The sequence below is a fragment of the Lobosporangium transversale genome (assembly GCF_002105155.1).
Source record: "Lobosporangium transversale strain NRRL 3116 chromosome Unknown BCR41scaffold_3, whole genome shotgun sequence".
Taxonomy (NCBI): Eukaryota; Fungi; Mortierellomycota; class Mortierellomycetes; order Mortierellales; family Mortierellaceae; genus Lobosporangium; species Lobosporangium transversale.
In genome coordinates, this window is record NW_019028981.1 from 1 (window position 1) to 13,512 (window position 13,512).

The following is a 13,512-nucleotide window of genomic DNA, read 5'->3' on the forward strand; positions in this document are numbered from 1 at the left end:
CATATTCTGACACCTTCACCCTATTACCGCGGACAATACCTAACATTGGATCATAAGGTCGTCGAGATTGACAAGGATTTCATTCGTGAGATCTCTGGTACCGTAGCAATATATATCTGTCCTTCATCTCGGGCCCTTTTTCTATATTAGTCCACTTTACTCACTCATCAGTTTTTTTTTTTTTTTTTTTTTTTTTTTTTTCCCCTTCTATTGACGTCGAAAAATACTGTAGGGTTTTCTCATCCTCGATCTGTCAAGATTTTGACGGAAGTGATGGTGTATAATGCTCAATCTAAAAAGCCTACTCGTGTACTTGTACTTGAACGTCCTTTAGTAGGGGATGGTATTCCTTTAACCAGACCCTTCGATGGTCCTACAGTGCCAGGGTTGCGACAAACAATGAGGTAATGGTTTACCCCGAATGTTCCGATATATATTATCTTCATCATTGAGGTGAGATCAGGGAAAGAAAAGGCAATGGTTTTCCCGCCAAGAGACTAACCAATTATGTTGCCTTATTCAGTGACATGGCATTCCTAGAGTCTTTTCCTGAGCTTAGCCGCGCTTTACGTGATTTCAATACCTTGTGCCAGGAGTTTGAGAACACCTATGTTTACATTCGTGGATTTGCAACACACACACTGGAAAAATTACGCTTGATTTATGAAAAGGCCTACCGTGATTGTGTCGGAGACTCGGTCAAACTACAAAAGATGCTTGATCGGGGCATCGCGGTCGAGCAAGAGAATTTTGCGGAGCTCATGGAAAAGTATGTATAAATCCAATGTCTCTATCACATTTTATTTTATTTTATTTTATTTTATTTTATACTACTTTATTATTCTTTTATCCGGTTCACGAATGCAAATAGGCGCATCACTTATCAAACCCTTTGTTTTGCTCAATGTACCACTAGTGTTGTCCTTGGAAAACTATATCAAAAACTATTTATCCATTCACTTGTGCCCTGTTATTCTGAACGTGATATTGTGATCGATGATATTGTCTCCAAGTATCATCATTACATGTTCGCTGCTGGCGCTCATCGGGGGATCGATGTTGGTGAATGTTTAGCTGCGACTGGTAATCCTCTGCAACAAGAAGCACTCCGGAAACTAGAATTGCCTGAAAAATGGAGGACAATGCGGTTTGATCTTGCTCTACAAGGAGCAGCAAACTTGCTCCGAGCTTGGGATCAAGATAATCAAGATGGCTCTGCAGGGCCATTTTCTTTGAGTCAAAGAACCGCCATGGCAAATCATTTTCATGAAACCGAACAAGAGAGAAGTCGTCACCAACTTCGAGAATCTTTAAGGGCCCTTGTTCAGGATGACAAGTACAAGTCAGGGAAAATGGCCAACAGCATTGTATCAGATGAGACTGAAGCTGACCAAGATGAGGAAGACGATCCGTTGGAAGACGCAGTTTGGAACACTCCAGTGGAGAAAGCCTATTGTATCAAGTTGGTTCTGGATATGATTGCTGCTGCAGCGGAGGAACACCTCATGAATGGTCAAGGTTTCGGATTTGTTCATAAAAAACGTTCAGGTAAGCTGATACTTTAAAGCCTCATGTGCATTCCATTAGCCATTGCTGCGGAGACTGTATACTGAAGTTGAGAAGCTTAACATTACCATTTATTGTATTTTATTTTTTCTTACGATATTACTATAGAGGTTTCTGTGACAACCGATGACTTTATTCCACTATTAGCCATTGTGATCATTCAAGCTAAAATCACACGCCTTGGCAGTAATCTGTTCTACATCCAGCGATTCCGTATCAACACACCCAAGCCTGACCTTGAGTATGTGAACAGTAGCATGATATAAAGCATCTTTTGTCTATCAATTTTCGTTTTAATCCAATGGATTCCTAAACTTTTTTTTTTTTTTTTTTTTTTTTTTTACCTTCTACCTTCTTGCTTAGTTTTGCTCTGGTCACTTTTGAAACATCCATCAATTTCCTCAAATCCGATCCCCTTAAACTTTTGAACGTCGATAATACCCCGACGCCGTTGTCGTCTCAGAGCCTCAATTCAGCTTCAAGGGTTTCGCTTCAAGGATCTCATCCTCGAATCGAGATTGATCAAAATACTCCCGTAGAAGAGAACCAATTAATTCCATGGGGGACCCCGTCACAAACAGGCTGGGGATTTTCCCCACCGAATGCAGAGTCAGATGCTTTGCCGTTTGACCTGTCGACATCATGCTCTGAAAAGAGTACGTTAGGGGCCCCACCCATAGAGTCATCTCTAGCGCGCCCATTCCTTTCAACCCGAGTCAGCGATTCGCAACAATACCAGCAACGCCATTTCAGGTCCGCATCCATGAATTTTGATGACCGTTTCCGTAGAGTATCCCAAGCAGACGAAGGCGGCAATGGATCAAGCAATAACAATAGCTGGTCAAGAAGCCCAATGCTTGGCCCACGATTCACATCCGGCGCCAACTCACCCCTTGGAACAACTTTCTCAAGCCAGGGAGAGGCAGGGTTCGGCTCCCTACCACGTAGGCCTTCACATCAATTGACGCAAATGCCACAACGACATTCAATTTCTAATGTCCAGGCTCACACGTATACACATTCACAACAGAACCACCACTTGTCAAGGATCTCTGGCGAATACAATCGCCCTGCTCTTCAACCTATGCATTCCCCTAGTATGACTCCACAACTGGTGGTCAAGCCGCAGATCATGCTGCCACCACCAAAGACACCACCAATGAGTGGCCAAAACACCACAGGTCGAGCCAGGCCAATATCAATGGGTATGGGAGCGCTTGCGTCTTCAACCTATTCTAGTTCATATGGTGCAGCAGGGGGTGCTGTGACGCGCAAGTCCTTTTCCTCAAACTACTCCAGTCCTGCTACTAGTCCACAATTGGGACCAGGAATAGGAAGTAAATTTGACTCACGATCCAACAGTCTGGTTTCAGGAGCGCCCCCGATGTCTCGGGCCAATTCGGCGAACATTGTTTCTACTGTCAATGAATTGACTCTTGGGTCAAATCCCAGTGCGAAGCAGGGAGATCAAGGAGAGCCTCTTTCGCCAGTATCGCCTATATCGCTCTGGACCTCTAAAATTATAACTCAAACTCCACATTCACCCATGCTATCGGCTTCGCCTTCTCAGGTACATGGATCTCCGGTTGAAGAAGAGCCGCCAGCCCCATTGCTAGATTCCAAAACATCAGAGACTTCGAAGCTGTCGAGGTCCCGTTCTAGAATGAATGCGCCAGGTCGGATCAGAACATCCTCTACATCAACTATCTCGTCCATTGCCACCCCTACGACTCCTTCGACTTTCTCGTCTGTTAGTGGCAACGCTTTACTAGAATCTTTGGCTGCAAATGCTCAACTAATTAATCCTATGACATCTCAAGGGCCATGTTCTGGTGCAGGTACAGGTACAGATGCAAACACAGGTACAGGAGCACATCCTTCCTCATGCATTCCTTTGGGTAACACAGAAGGTATTCATCCGCAAACACGTACCAGTCGACAAAATTCTGTACGATTGTCAATACCAAGGTTGTCGCTCCCGCCCTCGGCCCCTTCGACTGCATTTTGCAAGACAACCGTCAATGCGATCACACATGCGACCACGAGTGTAGATGACTTGGAGCCTGCTTCGACAGTGCTGGGAACGGCAGATCAGTATGGGACGCCGATTATTGGCGCCATCACGCCCCCAACGCCCGGAACCCCCTCTTCGGCCATGGCGCTACCCTGTAGTAGAAGCATCACCAGTACCGAGACGCGCCCATTTGGATCAGGCAGTAAACCTAATGCTTCAGTATACCCAAAAGTGGATAGTGGCAAGTTCGTTGGGTCGCATCATAGCGCTACTAGCAGCACATCCAGTAGTACAAAGAGCTACTACGGAAGCACGGGGGTTCCTACCAGCAGTGGCAACAGCAGCGGTGTGAGTAGCAGTGCTATTATTGAGCACTGTATTAGTGGAACTGCACAGGAGTTTGAGTCGAGTTTCCGGAATGAGTCCTACCTAGATTCTAACCCACAGAGCTTGGATAGACGTCGTGATAGTGCAACGAGTTTGAGAGGTATCAAGTCTGTGAGTTCTCAGCCTCAGGTGATTTTACTCGGAAACCATACCCTAGTTGGCAATGTTGTTGTGGACCATCATCATCCTGGCGGGACACGCCCGCCGCGTGATCTAGGAGGAGAAGGCGAAGGGGGAGGTAGAACTCGTCAGACAATTCCATTTGGAGATCTTCCATCGTCCTTGCCAACCTCAAACTCTTTACGATCACAAACCCCACATCCCCTCGAGAGCTCACGGCAAAAGGCAAAGCAGACAATGTTGGGTGATTTTTTGAGTGAGCTAGCCAAGGTTGAAGATGGCGATGTACTTGTTGGCAATAGACGCGATGGAGTCATGAAAGTTTTTCAGTGAGCTACTACGAAATAGAAAATATATATAGTCTGTAATAAAATTATAAATGTGAATATGTACATAAAAATCCGAAGTAAAAAAATGAAAATGGGTTCATTATAAACTGTTCACAATTATGACAATGTATATAAATATTAATGTACACTTTTTCTTTTTTTAATGGATTTGAAACTGAATCATTGGGAGGTCTTTTGTCCCTTGGAATTGTAATCGTGGCGGCAAAAAGGGGGATTTTTTTTTTTTTTTTTTTTTTTTTTTGGATTGAACCAGGGCAAGGGGAAATGCTGACATGAGCAAACGCTCCATGTGCAGTTTTCATTGGTCATTGACAGGTCAACGAGGGGGATTTGTATAAAAAATTGTCCTTCAACCCTCGGTCCTTTTTATTCTTTCGTCCTTTCACTCTTTCACATTCTTGAGCTATTCTAAAACCAGCACTAATTGCAATTCCCTCTGTCCCTCTCTCTCTCTCTCTCTCTCTCTCTCTCTCTTTCTCTTTCTCTTTCCCTCACCTTTTTTTTTTTTTTTTTTTCAGTTTAAAATATATTCAAACCATGACCATCACCGTAGCGACAAATATTTTTCAGGATGAACATTCAAAACGCCTCTTTTACTTGACGGCATACTCACTCACAAGCGCAGCCCTCATGGGTTCATCCATCGGCTTGATAGTTTATCAGGGTCGACAATTTTTCTTTTTAAACCTCCTCGGCAATATCAATGACAACAATTGTAGAAGCAGCAGCAGCAGCAGCAGCACAAGCAGTCCTGATGAACGCTTCGAAATCATAAACACGTTTCCCTCAACATTACAACAATTCGGAACCTTCGTCCTATCGACCTGGCTTCCATTAACGGTCTGGTTCCTGGCATTGATCTCAAGCTCGTTGGTGATCAAGTTTTATAGACTAATCCCTCGAGTCCTAATGCCTCGGACGGCGATCCTTTTCAGTCAAGCGGCCTTTGCCCTCTTCTGGGTCATCCTCGGATGTGTTCAAGAGGTGGAAGAAAAACTATCGAATTTTTCCTCCCTTACATCATCATCATCATCTGCAGCTGCATCTGTCAATGGCAACAACAACAACAACAACAACAACAACAACAACAATAACAATAACAATAACAACAACAGTGACAATGTCGAGATGGATAATGGGACATTGTTATTTTCTAGAGAGCGACTAGGGATGGGTCAGGATCAGGTTCTCATGCTACAGAACATCCGATCGATGTTGGTTCCTTTATGCATCGTTTGGTATGGTGCTGTGGTGCTCCTAGGCGTAGCTACGGGATTATTGACAGCAGGTAGTACCCTGTTGGAGAGACAACTAGCGAAAGAGTCTTCTTCTTCTTCTTCTTCTTCTTCTTCTCATGGAACATTATCATTCACGACGCGAAAGGAAAAAGGAGATGTTTCAGAAATAACGCGTCAGGCGAAGCATGAGGGGTTCTTTGATGCAGTAACCATTCATAACAACAACAACGATAGTAACAGTAACAAGGATTGTCATCCAAGACAATATACTATGATCCAAAAGCTTTTGCTTAGTGGATGGGTCGTGGTCTTGGTATGGAGTCAGATGTGTTTCTTTCAATGGATTATCTCATATGGTTCCCTGTCGGGTTCGAAGGGACAAGAACAGAGCGAATCTATCTGGACACCTGTATCGACGTCAGTGACGATGTTTGGCTTGGTTTCTGGAATGGTGATGATTACCTTGGGCACTCGATTGATCCCTATGCATACTTCCGATACTTCTTCTTCTTCCTCCTCCTCCTCTTCTTCTTCCGTTCATTGTTTGGTGAATGAGAAGTCTTTTTCGTCAGTTTAAAAAAAAAAAAAAAAAAAAAAAAAAAAAAAAAGACTTTCATAGTGTAAATATTTTCGACATCATGTATCAATAAAATAAAAAAAAAAAAAAAAAAAAAAAAGAGAGGCAAATCATCGCCCAAATCTTTGATGTTTACAGCACAGCAAGCATCATCCAATAATCCAAAACAACCAAAAGATGTTGTCGGCTTAGTCTCATGACATGATGCAGTTTTTTTTTTTTTTTTTTTTTTTTTGGCATCGCCCACGAGAATCTGTTATGGTTCGCCCTAGAAGGGACGTGCATTGGAGAAAAAAAATGGCTTTGATCGTTTTTTCTCGGCTGTGTGCAAGTAACTCCCGGGTATTTGTTTTCCTCCCTCTTCTCCCCCCTCCTTAAAAGAAAGAAGAAAGCCTCAGCAAAGACCACAATCCTCTTACATGTCCTCTTCAACTTTTTTTTTTTTTTTTGTTATTGTTATTATTATTATTATTTAATTTCTTGCTGATTAAAGTTGTTCCTTATTGCAACTATCTCTTCAGGCGATTTCTTTTTTTCTATTGTTTCATTCTTTTCTTCCTTTTTGTTTTCTGACCCACTTTACAATCATGGTCAACAACAACAACAACAACGACAGCGACAACCATAACCATTCCTACGAGGCCGAAGCTGCCTTCGAGGACAAAAAACCCACCCAAAGACAATCAACACCCGATAGTCAAAAACAACTACAAGAACAAAGACAACAACATTCCATCAAAACACTCGAAAAACTTTCTGCGCAGTTCAATTTGTTTCTGGCATGCACTTGTATCATCTTTGCTTCCTTATTTCCATACTTGATCTCTGTCACTCTTGGATACCAATTACGTTTACGTGAAAACTATCACGGTGGGGAACCTGGTAGTGTAGAAGAAGGCAGTGCTAGCGGCGGCATCACCACTGACAGCAGTAGTGCCAGTGGAGGTAGTATCAATGGGTTTATTGGTGATGGAGGAAAAGGACAGACAGCTCCTTTTTGGATTCTTCCATACGTCTTGCCTTTCAGCATCTTCGTTCCTCTTATTGCTGTCAAAATCATCAGCAGACTACATAAAAAGAATGAACAACGGCAACAAAAAAGTGAAGGTGTAACTGCATGCCCATATGAGAAGCTGAGGCGACGTCTTCTCGCAAAATTCAGTAGTCGACCTCGTTATCACGTACTACAACAACAACAACAACAACAACAACAACAACAACAACAACAACCGCAGCAGCAGCAGCAACAGCAAGATGATACCAACTCTTGTGTGCTTAATGTATACAATGGAAACACGGGTTTGTATCAAGGACATCAAAACCATCACCATCACCATCACCATCACCATCACCACCACCATCACCATCACCATCACCATCATTATTCTCCAATCCATATCAATAAAAGTCTTCGATGGTCCAAATCCTTGGTCCTTTCAAGTCTCGGACTCTGGACTCTTCTGATCATTTCAGCCCCCAGATGGGGATTAAACGACGTTATTTCCATCCCCATCTCGCCTATCAATGATATGTCTGTTTCAGTTTCAGCCACTAGCAGTAGCAGTAGCAGTAGCAGTAGCAGTAGCAGCAGCAGTAGCAGCAGCAGCAGCAGCAACAGTGGTAGTCATATCGCCATCACCAACAAACCTCACTGGATCGAGCCTGCCAAAAATCCAAACAAATGTTCAAACAAAGCGAGTGATAATGACGCTCGCAATCATCATGACGATACCATTATAAAAAACAAAGATATCTGGCGATTTCAGCCAGAGGATCCGTTTTCTGGCCTTCCCTTGATTCCCGAGGATGATGATGCTGAGGATGATGATGCTGAGGATGATGACGACGACGACGACGACGACGTTAATGACAACGAAACCAATAAGCTTAAAGAAATGGTTCGTATTGCTGAAGAGGATGAAATCATAGAGTCCGAATGGCTCGTTATCTCTCCTCAAAATGAGCAGCAGGAACAACAACCACAACAACCACTCACCCAACCCGAGAGATTGTCTGCTCTTCAAGAGTTCTTTGATACACACGATAAACAGCTCGACAGTGGCTGTAATGACTGGGTACTGTCACCCCATTGCGCCATCATGCATGATGGAGACCTCTCTGTCTCTTCTCCGGTATATATCCCTCAGGATGGAGGAAAAAGAGATCCCATGTTTGATATCGACTTTATTCAGGCTTATAAATACATCCCAGGTTGGACAGAGGCTATAACCATCTGTATTGGACTTTGTCTCGGTGGGGCCATGGCCGGTCTTGGACACATGCGAACTCAGACTCACAGAACCATTGCAAAGTTACAAAAGCAGCTGGATCATCATGGTGTTGATGATAATAATGATAACGACCGTTCCGAAGAGAAAGAAAAAGAAACCAAGCGTATCCAAGTCCTTCGTGCCAGTTTGGTTATGGTCACTTCATTGATTACATTATACCTCTTGTTGTGTTGGATGATCCTATCTCAGTACTACATTTTGCCTACCATGCTCATGGGCAGCGCTGGATTTGTCTTCTTCACAGCGGCTCATTGGATCCTCCCAAAGACTTTATTGGACCCTGACAACGTGATGGCTGACATGTCTTTTGATAATCTCTCGCCAACCTGTAATCTTGCCGTTCCTCAAAATGACAAAGGCAAGGAATAATAGCGATATTTTTACTCTTCCTCCATTTCGTCAAGTAAAAACAGTAAAAAAATAAAAAAAAAAAAAAATCAAAGTCCTTGTTGCTTCCATAATATTTTATAATACGTTCTAAAGTGCGCTCGTTTATTGAATGGTTTTTGTATGAGTACAGAGTAAAACAAGAGGTGCATGATAGTAAACGAAAGGAAGAACAACTATAACAAGATGATTAATTGCAGTTATGACATGCGAAAGAAGGAAAAAGAAAAATGAGATGGTATATGTACAGGTATATAGTGAGAGAGGAGTAAAGAAGAGAAAGAGAAATATATATATATATATATGTGTGTGTGTGTGTGTATAATAATAGAGATAAAAAGGGTGTGTAATCATGAGCTTTCTTATTCTACCACACCCAACATCCAGAAAGGTGGAACTCCTGTGCCAGGTAATGAGCCACCAAGCGAGTCTTTGAAATCATTTTCATCAGTAGCTAAAGCCTCAAAAGTATTGGCTTCCAATCCGAGATCGCCCCACTCTAGAACATCGACATTGGCTGGATTAAAAGGTTTTGCATATTTCTCAACCTTTTGGCGATCATTGGCTGCTAATGTTGATGATGATCCTGATGACGATCCTCCCATGGTCAACAATGCTCTAGATGGGACGTGATCATAGTTTCTGCGTGCTGTATAAAGAAGTGCATCCATAGTCACCTTTCGCAAAGCTGGTGAACGGTAATGATCCTGGCGAACATAGTTGCGGACAATATCTCCTAATCTGTAACCACGCTTCGAGCGATGGCGCCAAAGGTCTGGGGCAGAACTCATTCCTGAATTGTCGACCATACGCGTCAAAAGTGTCCAGTACTGTAAGTTCAACGTTGAATAACGCTCTGTTAACTCTGCTACTGTATATATGGGTTCCCCTGATCCCTCGGGTACAAGTGGTGGCGTCGACGAAGCTACAAGGGGTTGCTGCTGCTGCTTCTCTTGAGGTTTGGCAGGGAAACCATCATCCTCGTCATCAGTGACATCCTGGTCCGTTAAATCTTGATCTGGACGACGCTTCTTCTGATAATCGTCATCATCGTCGTTCTCAGAGGACTCGACTTTCTTTTCAGCATCGGAGTTTGGAGCCTTATTCGCCATGACAGAGTCCTTCATCATAAAGCCCAGATCTCGTGGCCGGCTTATGGACTGATCAAGACTTAAATCGAGCTCATCATTTTCCTCGTCCAGATACATACCCGCTAGTTCCTGACCAGAGACATCAGCAGCTGCACCACCAGGCTGCAATAGTCCTTCCATTGACTGTCTAGTCGCGTAGGCATTTTCGAATGGCATCTTGATCTTTCCATCCTGGACGACCATGAACTGACGTCCAACTCTCATACGGCATCGATTCACGACTCGGAGGAAGAGACGAACATCATCTGTGATGGCTGATAGCGCTGCAACATGCAGATCCATAAATGATGATCGGTGATCACCTTGTCTCGCATACATGATCCCCTCAGGCGAGTTGACCAAATGCTCGAGCCAGGTAGAAAAAACAAGGTTGAGTTGGATGTACTCGTTCTGTGTGAGCACATGGACTCGATGAAGCATACGGACTGCATCCAGGAAAGCCGGCATCGTGTCCGCCTTCAGCAGATCTTTGGGAATCGTCAGCAGTGGTCGTGACCCAATGGCGCCCTCCTTCTTTGGGATAATTCTTGGAAGACGGTTCAGAGCCGGGAAAGAATAACCATGATCCAGCAGGTATCCAGTTTCCTCGACTGTTGGATGTACTGCAACGTATTGATCACGCTCCTGAAGAAGAGTTGTGCGGACAATATTGGCCGCAGCGCGAGCAAATGTTTCGTTACCGGTAAAATAGTGGGCCAATGTTAGGGTTGTGACCTCATCATAGAGACCTTGCAGTGTAATAATTTTAGAAGAGCCATCCTCGTTAGCAATGTTGACGGATGATGATGGGGGAATAATTGGTTTGCCCTGACTATCGCCGGGATAAAGGATCAAGTCCTCAGCAGACGCCTTTTTCAAGAGGTTCAAACGCTTAGAGAGCACCTCACATGCTTTGGTCTGAAGTTCCTGCACCATAATAGTGACGCCAGATTCCCCAATCCAATACTTTTGACGATTTGCCCGGAGCACACTGTCCTTGTAGACGAGAAGATCTGATGGCCGGAAGGTCTTACGAGCGATCCTCTCATCAATACCATCGATCAAATCCTGAATAGCAAGCAATCGATTGTAAGCACGAATGGCTGCAGACTGTCGTGTATTCTCTTCCTGTGATCGTTTTCCTGAAAAGAGACGGAAGACCCAGCCCACAGTCTTGAAATCGGCTTTGTTGGGAATAGGTTCACGCTCCTTGGGCTCCCATGATACTGATGGTTTGCTAATTTTGCCGCGCTCCAGTGCACCCAACCTCCAAAGAAGCTCAAGCTGTAAAAGAGAAAAACAAAAGAAGGAATAGGTCGTAGATGAGTAAGAGACAACTGGAAGTAATCACAATCACATATCAGTACTGATTGAATTTATCGTATCGAATGTTACCTTGGATCGACGACCATATCGCATGTCTGTGTTATACATATCTGTGGCATCATTTCTGAAGATGATTTGCGGTTCCTCTTTGGAATTTGGACGGGTGTCGACACCTTTCAAGAGCTGTGAGTTGTCAACTAGTCGTGCCATTGGTACAACAAAATACTTTACGGTATCACCATAGTCTCGAATGGACAGTTTAATTTCATTCATGGCGTTCTTTGTCAGGAACGAGTTTCCATCAAAGGCAAAAATCCATCGAGCTTCGACCTTGGTCTTGCCATGTTGGATTGCGATATTTCGACCACCGTTCTAAGGTTGGGGATGTTGTACAAAGAGTGACGGCGTTAAAATCACAAAAATGTCGTAATAGATAAATGATTCTATTTTGAGGCAAAGGCAGTGCAACCATTTGAGTTGGTCACAAACAAACCCTGATGGATCCCTCATTGTTCCTAGTCTGTTTCAGCCTCATTGACCTCTTTTTTTTTTTTTTTTTTTTTTTTTGACATTATTTTCCCTTAGTCCCGATGTGGTTGAGGCCTGACTATACGCACACGAGACCTCCTCATCCTGATGATAGTAATAATAAGATAATAACAACTTACATTATTCATGGCATATTTGTTCTTGTCATGATAAGTATAGTCCAGCACTCGAAGCTTGGCTACCTTGGAGAAAGTCGAATAGTCATCTGAGGAAAAAAAGTCTGGTTCTGGAAAGTCCTCAAGCCTGAAATCCTGCTTTAGGTATTCATTTTCTTCAAAGGGAACTCGAATGTATTCTTGACGGTGATGGTCCAGTAGCTGAATAATCGCCTCTTCTGCGTGCTGATCCACAATTCTATTCAACACCCAGAGCTTCCTTGTCTTTTCAAACTCAGGCTCGTGCTCCAGAATGAAACGCACGTTTGATAGTGTCTGGCCAGGACGATGACGAGGAGGCAAATCATTGCCGAGGATACGGTAGAGGACAATGGACTCCGGATCAATGGTGTCTCCTGCCCTTGGCGGAATACCCTTTCTACCGAGGTCGGAGTTTGATCCATGACTATAAGACTGATCCAAATCTGCTTTGTCTGGTTGGTCTGGCGTCTGTTCACCGGAGTGTCTTTCTGAATCATTGTGCCCGCCTTGCTCCTGTTTCCAAGGTTTATTCTCTTGATCAGATACCCTTTGATGCTCCAACTCCTTTGCTCTTTGCCTGCTTTTATCGAGAGGGTAGTCGTAATCATAGTCATAATCGTATCTGTGCCTTTCACGGTTGCTAGAATGGTGTTGAGAGTCGACCGATCGACGGTTCTTCCAGAGTGGAATAGATGGTTGAAGATAAAAGAGCAAAAGGAATGCAATCAAGGCAAGGATGAGGTAATAGCCCAGAGCCCTCTTGGTGAACAGCCGTTTCCGTAATGAGCGAAGTCTGGATGAGGCTGACGTGGAGGGATAATAGACAAACTGTTTATCGACAAGTGCTGAGGGTAGATCACTTGCAGTACTACTATTACTGAGTGAGTGATTATGGCGGGGGGTGAAGGGTGTGGATGATTGTGTTTCACTACTGCCATGAACGGAGCCGTTACTTTTACCTCGTACACCCTTGACAAGAGCTGCTGCAGAGGCAGCGACTGCAGCAAGAGTTGAGGATCGGACTGAGGCTGAGGTGTTGGACGAAGAATAAAAGTTACTGCTACTGAGAGAGTGACCATTAGGGGTAAGAGTATACTCTCGCACGTTGCCGTTGCCATTAACATTGGTAGGATGGTTGCTCCTTCTGGTATAGGGCGGCGGGTCCTGAGGATGGACCATGCCGGGAAAGAGAGGAGGAGGAGAAGGTGAGGTAGATCTGGAGGACGCTGCAGAGGAGCGGTAGAAAGCGTTATTAGTGGATGTCATCTATGACATGAACGAGAAAATTGTGTGGAGTGCAGCACAGAACAACTAACTCAAGAGATAAAAGGCTTGATGAGAAAAATGATAAACGAAAGGGATGGGGGAAGTAGAGACGGAGTGAAAAAGTTTCCAACGGAGAAGCAATAAAAAAAAAAAAAAAAAAAAAAAAAAAAAGAT

The 13,512-nt window shown here is 43.8% G+C and overlaps 3 protein-coding genes across 3 annotated transcripts; 2 read left to right on the top strand and 1 right to left on the bottom strand.

The window, feature by feature from the left end:
• Positions 1 to 273: 273 nt before the first annotated feature.
• Positions 274 to 4,420, top strand: BCR41DRAFT_392041 (hypothetical protein; the record flags this gene model as incomplete). Its single annotated transcript, XM_022028411.1, has 5 exons — positions 274 to 404; positions 524 to 769; positions 917 to 1,548; positions 1,675 to 1,807; positions 1,930 to 4,420. The coding sequence occupies 5 exons, from the start codon at positions 274 to 276 to the stop codon at positions 4,418 to 4,420; spliced, it is 3,633 nt and encodes a 1,210-aa protein (XP_021885275.1).
• Positions 4,421 to 4,941: 521 nt separating this feature from the next.
• On the top strand, positions 4,942 to 6,252 carry BCR41DRAFT_418619 (hypothetical protein; the record flags this gene model as incomplete). The annotated part of the gene is made up of 1 exon (XM_022029650.1): positions 4,942 to 6,252. The coding sequence occupies exon 1, from the start codon at positions 4,975 to 4,977 to the stop codon at positions 6,250 to 6,252; it is 1,278 nt and encodes a 425-aa protein (XP_021885276.1). The 5' UTR covers positions 4,942 to 4,974.
• A 2,765-nt stretch (positions 6,253 to 9,017) lies between these two features.
• On the bottom strand, positions 9,018 to 13,489 carry BCR41DRAFT_383352 (hypothetical protein). Its single transcript, XM_022027451.1, has 3 exons — positions 12,055 to 13,489; positions 11,456 to 11,758; positions 9,018 to 11,344 (listed from the first exon to the last, which is right to left on the bottom strand). Exons 1-3 carry the CDS (start codon positions 13,336 to 13,338, stop codon positions 9,293 to 9,295), a joined length of 3,639 nt encoding a protein of 1,212 aa, XP_021885277.1. The 5' UTR covers positions 13,339 to 13,489; the 3' UTR covers positions 9,018 to 9,292.
• Positions 13,490 to 13,512: the final 23 nt, after the last annotated feature.

Bases quoted from the DNA above. Each gene is read 5' to 3' on its own strand.
- BCR41DRAFT_383352 (XM_022027451.1), bottom strand. From the start codon at position 13,338: ATGACATCCACTAATAACGCTTTCTACCGCTCCTCTGCAGCGTCCTCC. The intron at 11,759-12,054 runs GTAAGTTGTTAT...CCCCAACCTTAG, and splicing joins ACAAATATGCCATGAATAAT to AACGGTGGTCGAAATATCGC. The intron at 11,345-11,455 runs GTAACATTCGAT...TCTCTTTTACAG, and splicing joins GATATGGTCGTCGATCCAAG to CTTGAGCTTCTTTGGAGGTT.